The 9,689-nt window shown below is 35.8% G+C and overlaps 1 protein-coding gene across 1 annotated transcript; it reads left to right on the top strand.

Annotated features, from left to right (window-relative positions):
• The first annotated feature begins 1,570 nt into the window (after nucleotides 1-1,570).
• LOC145719779 (mitotic checkpoint serine/threonine-protein kinase BUB1 beta-like) lies at nucleotides 1,571-9,674 on the top strand. Its single transcript, XM_081811330.1, has 3 exons — nucleotides 1,571-1,716; nucleotides 2,562-2,706; nucleotides 6,754-9,674. Exons 1-3 carry the CDS (start codon nucleotides 1,586-1,588, stop codon nucleotides 6,952-6,954), a joined length of 477 nt encoding a protein of 158 aa, XP_081667456.1. The 5' UTR covers nucleotides 1,571-1,585; the 3' UTR covers nucleotides 6,955-9,674.
• Nucleotides 9,675-9,689: the final 15 nt, after the last annotated feature.

The raw sequence follows: 9,689 nt of genomic DNA, 5'->3' as shown, positions 1-9,689 counted from the left end.
CCTGGGTGGCTCAGTTGGTTAAGCGACTGCCTTCGGCTCAGGTCATGATCCTGGAGTCCCGGAATCGAGTCCCGCATCGGGCTCCCTGCTCGGCAGGGAGCCTGCTTCTGCCTCTGACCCTCCCCCCTCTCATGTGCTCTCTCTCTCTCATTCTCTCTGTCTCAAATAAATAAATAAAATCTTTAAAAAAAAAAAAAAATATATGTACATCATTGTAAGGTTAATCCCTTACTATTCCTATCTCCATTTATTCCTAATACTAACTGTATCTTATAGCTCAGTTTCCTCTGGGTAAACTCTCCCACTTTTACAACTATCTCCATTTATTCCTAATACTAACTGTATCTTATAGCTCAGTTTCCTCTGGATAAACTGTCCCACTTTTACAACTTTATTCAATACTGATTTCTTGGAAATCTTGGAAAACTCCATTTTTCTTTCAAATTTTATGGTTCCTTCAGAGTCCCACCTTCTGATGCTGCTTCTGTGATACCTCCTTTTGACTTATCAAAGCTTTTACTATCCATTCTTGGCAATTATAATATACTATCCTGCTTTGTATTGTTAGTTAATTTTCCCTTTGTGTACTTTGTCTTTCTTATTAGAGTATAAATTCCTTTGTGTCAGGAACTATTTTATAGTTCTTTGTATCAAATGTAACCCTTTCTACAGTTTTTATTGATGAAACATTTATCTAAATTGTGGTTTATTACTCGGTACTTCCTATCATTTACTGAGTGCTTATTATGTCTAAACACTTTATATTAAGCGTAATCAACCTAATAAGATAGGTGCTACAGTAGTCCTGCCTGATCTGTGATTTCACTTTCCTCAGTTTCACTTACCTGCTGTCAACTGTGGCCCAGGAGCAGATGATCGATCCTCCTTATGACATTTTGTCAGGAGGTCAGTAGTAGTCTAACACTACATTAGAATGCCTACAACATTCACCTCACTTCATCTCATTGTGTAGGCATTTTATCATCTCACATCATCACAAGAAGAAGATGAAAGATGAGTACAGTACAAGATAGTTTGAGAGAGACCACATTCACATAACTCTTATTATAGTATATTGTTTCAGTTGTTCTATTTTGTTATTGTTGTTAATCCCTTACTCTGACTAATATATAAGTTGAAGTTTCTCATAGATATGTATGTACAGGAATAAAACATAGTATATATAAGTTTCAGAAGTATCCTCAATTTCAGGCATCCATTGGAGGTCTTGGAAACTATCCCCCTGCAGATAAAGGGAGGATTTCTTTATTATTATGCCCATTTTACAGATGAGAAGACTGAAAATAGAATTTAAACTACTTGTCTAATGTCACTCTGCTAGTGATTAGTAGAGCTGCTAATTTGAACCTAGGGAGTCTTGTTCCAGAGCCTTAAACTGCTGTGTAATTCTGTTTTTCTATATGTTATTTTGGAATTTGTTTATCTAATTTCCCCATGTTTTGTCCTTCCTGTTATATTATCAGGCAGTATCTTGATTATTTCTATGTTTCTTCCTGTTTAATAAATCCTCAAACTCCAGTGCAGTTATTTGGATCAATATTAAACACTTAAAAAATGAATAAAAATGAAGGTGACACTTGTTTATTTGGCTATTATCCCCATTGCTAATGCTAACATTTTCTGTTTAAATTTCAGGGCATTTGAATCTGAAATTCGATTTTACACTGGAAATGACCCTCTGGATGTTTGGGATAGGTGGGTCTTTTTTCATTTAACAAGGGCACTAGAAACTTAACAGATGAGTCCTTATGGCCATGCTTCTCAAATTAGGGTGTACAGAGCAATGTCAGGGTACAAAGTAGTATCTTGGGGACACAGAGAGACAGATTAATCACAGTGTTTCTTTCTGAGGTGTTCACGACTGAAGAAATTTCAAATTTGTGGCATGCACCTGAGAACTACACCCTTTTATCTCCAAACCCATTATTTCCCAGAGGCACATGTTAGCAATATTTGGAAAAGTTTGAGGGATATAGGTTTAGGATATGAGGACCTCTAAATAAACATACTTTCAAATTAGATATTTCTGCTTAAGAAAGTCAAGAATGGGTCTTGGTGCAAGAATAAAAGTACACATTAAACTTTAAAATTATTGGGGCGCCTGGGTGGCTCAGTTGGTTAAGCGACTGCCTTAAGCTCAGGTCATGATCCTGGAGTCCTGGGATCGAGTCCCGCATCGGGCTCCCTGCTCGGCGGGGGGTCTGCTTCTCCCTCTGACCCTCCCCCCTCTCATGCTCTCTCTATCTCATTCTCTCTCTCTCAAATAAATAAATAAAATCTTTAAAAAAAAAAAAACTTTAAAATTATTCTTTTGTGGCACCTGTGTGGCTCAGTTGGCTAAGAATCTGCCTTCGGCTCAGGTCATGATCCCAGGGAGTCCTAGGATCGAGTCCCGCAGCGGGCTCCCTGCTCAGGGGGAAGTCTGCTTCTCCCTCTCCCCCTGCTCCTTCTCTTGCTCCCTCTCTCTCTCAAGTAAAATCTTTAAAAGTAAATAAGTGAGTAAATAAATAAATAAAATTATTCTTTCCCTTTCCATTCAGGTATATTAATTGGACAGAGCAGAACTATCCTCAGGGGGGGAAAGAGAGTAATATGTCAACATTATTAGAAAGAGCTGTTGAAGCACTACAAGGAGAAAAACGATACTATAATGATCCCCGATTTCTTAGTCTCTGGCTTAAATTGGTAAGTCTTTCTTAAGTGCTGTTTGAATGTAAAATATTAAGCCAGGAGATTTTCTCTAGAGCTTTCTGGTACACACCAAAAAAATGGCAAAACCTGAGCCATTTAGTAGGTACTAAACATTTAATACATGCTCGATATTTGTTTTGTTTTTTTTAAAGATTTTATTTATTTATTTGACAGAGAAAGACACAGCGAGAGAGGGAACACAAACGGGGAGTGGGAGAGGGAGAAGCAGACTCCCTGCCGAGTAGGGAGCCCGATGCGGGACTCGATCCAGGGACTCCAGGATCATGACCTGAGCCGAAGGCAGTCGCTTAACCAACTGAGCCACCCAGGCGCCCGATGCTCGATATTTGTTAAATTAGTTCTACTTAAAGATGGATTTTAATGTAAAGGTTTTTTTTAACCCCTTTAAAAGTGATCATAAGGCCTGTATACCTACCTCCTCATGGGAGTGGAGTATTTATTTCAAATATAATTGGGCCATGCAACTGTACTGGGGGAGGCCGTGTAGGAGCCAACACATGGCAGTAGTATGATTGTGAAAAAGTTTTTGTAGGTGATTCTGATATCCCTTTGTCCCCTTTCTGAGAATCAACACCATGAAAAGGTAATGTTTTTTATGTAGTATATTGCTACATCCAAAAATATCTGCCTGACCACTTTATACTGTCTCATTTGACATGTAGTTCTTTTATTTCTAGAACACTCTTGAGGATTTTTTTATGAAAACATCTTCAAATAAGATAATGACCAGAATTTCTTAGATACTAATTTCATTGCCTTTATCCTAAAAGAGATTAGAAAAAGTAAGTGATAAATATTTAGAATAGAATGTTAGATAATAGAAAATTAGATAATGGATAAGTAGATACTTATAAAAATAAATTATTTTTCTTAAAAATAAAAAATGAACTATAAAAATAGATAATTATATAATAGAATTCTAAATAATAGAATATTTACAACAACCATTGTAATATGATAAAATATTGACATTTGAAATTGATAAAATTTCTGGCTAAAATATATCTCTTGAGAGCTTATCTTAAACCTCAAATATCACTAAAAAAGGAAATTAGGTGAGTCCTGAAGGCATAAGCTATCTCGGTTTCCATAGGACATTTGACATATGTTGGCATCATTATTAACAAGTTGGAGAAATTATCTGTAGGGTATTAGTGACAGGAGTCTATGACAAAGGATGGTACCCAAAGCATGTTGTTAGCATGGAGACTATGGTCCCTGGTAGCTTACTAATGGATTTTGTTCTTCATTCCATCCTACATAATATTCTTATCCTAAATAACATTCTTATATGTGATTTACTAAAAGTTTGGACTGGATAAACCTCTAAAGTAATTCTTTATCCCAGAATTCTATGATTATATTTAGTTGGAGCTATTAAAAGTAACAGTTGGAATAATTTTTCTGTTCATAAATGCTAACCTGGTGCTGGTACTGAAGAGTAATGATATTATCATAAAATAAAAAGCATAGTCTAGACCAGAGCTACTGAAGAATGGTCTACAGACTGTTCAAGATAAGTATAAAAGTTCAGAGCAAGCATTTAGAAGTTTTGCTAAGTTTTGTTAACAAATTTGACATTGCCACAACATCCAAACACATCATCATTTTTCTAGTAACTTCTATTTTTATTGTATTTTTTAAAAATACTAGTCAACAATGGGGAAAAAGAATACCAGTCAATAGTGGAATGGAAACTTGAAACACACACCAAAACTAGCCCCTTTCCCACAGGCAATCTGAGAATCGCTGGTCTAGACAACCCTCAGATTCAAATGATCAGCCCTAGTATGATCAGCAATAATCTGAACTTTGTAGATGGTTAACAGGGTGCATATTGAACTATTTTGCTGAGGTTTTTCTCTTTATGGAATGGTCAAGAGGAGTAACAGTTGGGTTCCTCACACTACTTTCTTTGCTTTGCAGAAAAATTTCTCCAGTCTAAGAGTTATTTTTGTAAGGGATAACTACAATCTAGCTAAGGAAAAAATTGTTTTTAGGAAATATCCAGGATTTTTAGTTAAAAGTGTAAAATTGTTTTAGTTGGCTTGTTAGAGGTTACCAAAAAGATTTGTTTAACTTTTGGATATATTAACCTAACCATGTGGTCCTTTTATTTATGTTATTTCTTAAGTAATCTCATTCAGACTCTAGAATAACCTGATATTTATTGGCTGTTTCATGCTGAACCAGAGCTATTTAGAAAGCCATTAACAAGTGCAGTCAATGTTAACCTTTATTTATGTAGTAACAGATATCAAGGACTGGATCTGATACTGATAACATATTCAGAATTAGAACTTTGCTTGAATTGCCATCACATATGGGAAAACATCACTCATTTGGATAAGTGAAAAACTAGTTACTGAATTACTACAGAATTAAACTATAAAATACTAATTGTTTTGTCAAAGATGTAAATGGAGCATTTCATTTATTCAATTTTCTACCAGACCCTGGCTAGGGATTAGGATATAGTGGATAGTAATGTTTTGTGCCTTTGTGGAGCTTACTTTATTGGAAAAGACAGATGTTAAGCATTTAACTGTCACAAAAGAGAAAGGAAAGTATTGAGTTGCATAGGAGGGAATATATACAAGAAGGACTTAACCTAGGCTAGACAATCAGGAACAGATAGAGATGAGAGAAAATATATCTAGTAAATAAACAGGAGAAAATGTTAGCCTCCTTAGTAGTATAAGAACTCCTAATTAGAACACTGAAATGCAATTTTTATATGAAATTAGAAACTTAAGAATAGGTATTTTCTGTGAAATTAGTATTTGGAAATAACTACTAGCATTTTAAATTTGTACAACCCTCTTAGAAAGCAAGTTGTTACTTTTTAGGGTGCCTGGGTGGCTCAGTTGGTTAGGCGGCTGCCTTCGGCTCAGGTCATGATCCTGGAGTCCTGGGATCAAGTCCCACATCGGGCTCCCTGCTCCTCAGGGAGTCTGCTTCCCCCTCTGCTGCTCCCCCTGCTCCCCCTGCTCGTGCTCTCTCTCTCTCTCTCTGTGTCAAATAAATAAATAGATAAAAACCTTTAAAAAAAAAAAAAAGCAATTTGTTACTTTTTAACATAGTTCTAGTTCTGAAAATTTATCTTAAGGCAGTAATATGAACATGAAAGGTTGTGTGCATGACAATATTTGTTATAGAATTATATGTAATTGGGCAAAGTAGAAGCTGTATATCCAAAAAATAGGGGAGTGGCTAAATGATGGAAGATTATTAGAGGGAACATTATTTATCTAAAAATAATAAAGAATAAGCAGCAGCATGGAAAAATGAACGATGGACGGTTCGATGGACGGTTAAGTAGAATAAAAGCAAATTTTCTTATGATTAAAACTTTATAAAATGATAAAAACCCTTTTGTGCTGTATAAAATGATATATGTTCTTTTTTTCCTCAAGGAAAAAATATATATCAAACTGTTAATAATGTGGGATTTTTATTGACTCAATACCCTATCTTCTTACTACTAGAATTATCTACATTTTATCTGGTCTTATAAGATCCTTCTAAAATACAGATTTGACCATGTCATTCCTTTGCTTATAGCTCTCCCACCCCAACACACATACATTCACTATCAGGCAGGTTTAAAATTAATTGTCTTGACATTTAAGACCTGTCACACCCTTTTTTCCAAGCTCCTGTCTTGTCTGCATCTCTATAAACTTTTAGTTTCTGTCTTTGCTTATACCATTTTCTCTGTGTAGAATGCCTTCCTTTCCCATTCTCTACCAGATGTAAGTCTATTCCTCCCTCAAGGCCACACTCAAAAATGTCATACCTTCTTGAAGTCTTTCCTTCTCATCCCTTTTTCTTACAAATTAATCTCTTTTATCTACTTTTTAACTCTTCCCAGTATAGTCCTTATAACATTGCATTATAATAGATAAATATTTTTTCAATGCAGAAACTACATAAAGTAACTCCAGTGATTACTTGGCACATAAAAGACAGTAAGTGAATAGAAATTGGTTAACTGTTAATGCTTTTAATTTGTTACAGGGACGTTTATGCAATGAGCCTTTGGATATGTACAGTTATTTACACAGCCAAGGGATCGGTGTTTCACTTGCTCAGTTCTATATCTCATGGGCTGAAGAATATGAAGCTAGAGAAAACTTTAAGAAAGCAGATAAGATATTTCAGGAAGGGATTCAACAGAAGGCCGAACCACTGGAACGACTGCAGTCACAGCACCGGTAAACTTCTCGAGCTTGTCTTCACTCTTTAAAACTAATAGATAAAAATAGTTGGTTTTGCATCTGAATAAAATGCTCTCATGGATTGGCAAATTTACTTAGTTACTATTTAATTTTTTAAAAGACCAATTTTTATTTAACATTTAGTAAAATCTACTCTTTGGTGTACAATTCTGTAAGTTTTCACAAATGAATAGAGACATGTAACCATTACCATGATCAAGTTTCACCACTCCATAGAATTTCCTTATGCTCTCTCCCTTAGTAGTTTAACACTTACTCTCATTCCCAAACCCTGGCAACCACTGATCTAGTCTCTAGCCCTGTAGTTTTGCCTTTTCCATGATATCACATAAATGGCATCATACAATGTAGCCTTTTGAGTCTGACTGCTTTCATTTAGCATAATGCATTTCAGTTGTTAAATTGGTTCTACTGTAAAGATGGATTTTATATGTATATTCTAAATACAAGTCTTTTGTCAGGTATGTGACTTGTAAATCTTCTCCCAGTTTAACTGTGATCTGTTTGTTCTCTTAGCAGTGTGTTTTATAGAACAAAATTTTTAATTTTGAAGAAGTCTAACTTATTTATTTTTTGTGTGAATCATGCTCTTGGTATATCTGAGAACTCTGTTTAGTGAAAGATTGCAAACATTTTGTTTTCATCTTGAAATTTTTTAAAAAAATTTTTGAGTATAGTTGATACACAACCGTTGCATTAGCTTCAGGTGTATAACATAGTGATTCTACAAGTTGATACATTATGCTGTACTCATTGCAAGTATAGCTATTATCTGTCACCATACAAAGCCCTTATAATATCACTGACTATATTTCTTTTTTTTTTTTTTTTTTAAGATTTTATTTATTTATTTGACAGAGAGAGACACAGCGAGAGAGGGAACACAAGCAGGGGGAGTGGGAGAGGGAGAAGCAGGCTTCCCGCGGAGCAGGGTGCCTGATGCGGGGCTCGATCCCAGGACCCTGGGATCATGACCTGAGCCGAAGGCAGACGCTCAACCGACTGAGCCACCCAGGCGCCCCCACTGACTATATTTCTTATGCTATACCTTTTATTCCCATGACTTATTCTATAACTGGAAGCCTGTGTCTCCCTCTCCTTTTCACTCATTTTGCCCAGCCCACGCACCCCCGTCCCCTCTGACAACCATCAGTTTGTTCTCTGTATTTATAGGTCTTAGTCTGCTTTTTGTTTGTTTATTCCTTTTTTTTTCCTTTCAGATTCCACATGAGTGAAATCATATGGTATTTTTCTTTCTCAGTCTGACTTATTTCACTTAGCATAATGTGCTGTAGGTACATCCATGTTGTCACCAGTGGCACCATCTCATGCTTTTTTACGGCTCCCTAATATTCCATTATATATACATATCTTCCTTATCTATTTGACTATTGATAGACACTTAGGTTGCTTCTATATCTTAGCTATTGTAAATACTGCAATAAACATAGGTGTGCATATATCTTTTTGAATTAGTGTTTTTGTTTTCTTTGGGTAAATACCCAGTAGTAGAATTACTGTGTTATATGGTATTTCTATGTTTAATTTTTTTCTTAAAGATTTATTTATTTATTTTAGAGAGAGAGAGCACACTAGTAGGGGTAGGGGCAGAGGTAGAGAAATCTTCACTCCCCCCTGAGGGCGGAGCCCGACATGGGCTTAATCCCATGACCTGTGAGATCATGACCTGAAACCAAGAGCTGGACGCCCAACAGATTGAACCACCCAGGTGCCCCAGTCTTGAAGTTTTTATAGTTTTATTTTTTATATTTAGCTCTCTGATCCATTTTCAGTTAATTTTTGTAGAAAGTATTGATCAAAAAAAAAAAAAGTATTGATCAAGGTTCTTTTTTTTTGCATACAAACCCCCATTTGTTCTTGCACCACTTGTTGAAAAGATTTTCTCCATTGAATTGACTTTGCACCTTTGTCAAAAATCATATTTGACATAAAAAAAAAAAGTATTTGTGTAGGTTTATTTCTGTTATTCTGTTCTTTTGATCTGTGTATCTGTTAATTAGTGTACCATGGTATCTAGGTTGCTGTACCTTTATAGTAAGTCTAGAAATCGGGTAAATATGAGACCTCCACCTTCGTTCTTCTTTTTAGCCCTTCTGGTTCTTTGACTTTCTGTATAAGTGTCAGAATTAGCTTCCAGAAATTGGATAGCCACATGCAGAAGAATGAAACTGGACCATTTCCTTACACCACACACAAAAATAGACTCCAAATGGTTGAAAGACCTCAATGTGAGACAGGAGTCCATCAAAATCCTAAAGGAGAACACAGGCAGCAACCTCTTCAACCTCAGCCACAGCAACTTCTTCTTAGAAACATCACCAAAGGCAAGGGAAGGAAGGGCAAAAATGAACCATTGGGACTTCATCAAGATAAAAAGCTTTTGCAAAGCAAAGGAAACAGTCAACAAAACCAAAAGACAACCGACAGAATGGGAGAAGATATTTGCAAATGACATATCAGATAAAAGGCTACTATCCAAAATCTATAAAGAACTTATCAAACTCAACACCCAAAGAACAAAGAATCCAATCAAGAAATGGGCAGAAGACATGAACAGACATTTTTCCAAAGAAGACATCCAAATGGCCAACAGACACATGAAAAAGTGCTCAATATCGCTCAGCATCAGGGAAATCCAAATCAAAACCTCAATGAGATACCACCTCACACCAGTCAGAATGGCTAAAATTAACA

The sequence above is a fragment of the Leptonychotes weddellii genome, unplaced genomic scaffold (assembly GCF_054177405.1).
Source record: "Leptonychotes weddellii isolate Sample4059 unplaced genomic scaffold, ASM5417740v2 HiC_scaffold_7096, whole genome shotgun sequence".
NCBI lineage: Eukaryota > Metazoa > Chordata > Mammalia > Carnivora > Phocidae > Leptonychotes > Leptonychotes weddellii.
The sequence above is the reverse complement of the archived record's forward strand: the minus strand, read 5'-3'. Positions and strand labels throughout refer to the sequence as shown.

Bases quoted from the DNA above. Each gene is read 5' to 3' on its own strand.
- LOC145719779 (XM_081811330.1), top strand. From the start codon at position 1,586: ATGAAGGTGACACTTGTTTATTTGGCTATTATCCCCATTGCTAATGCT. The intron at 1,717-2,561 runs GTGGGTCTTTTT...CTTTCCATTCAG, and splicing joins CCTCTGGATGTTTGGGATAG to GTATATTAATTGGACAGAGC. The intron at 2,707-6,753 runs GTAAGTCTTTCT...AATTTGTTACAG, and splicing joins TTAGTCTCTGGCTTAAATTG to GGACGTTTATGCAATGAGCC.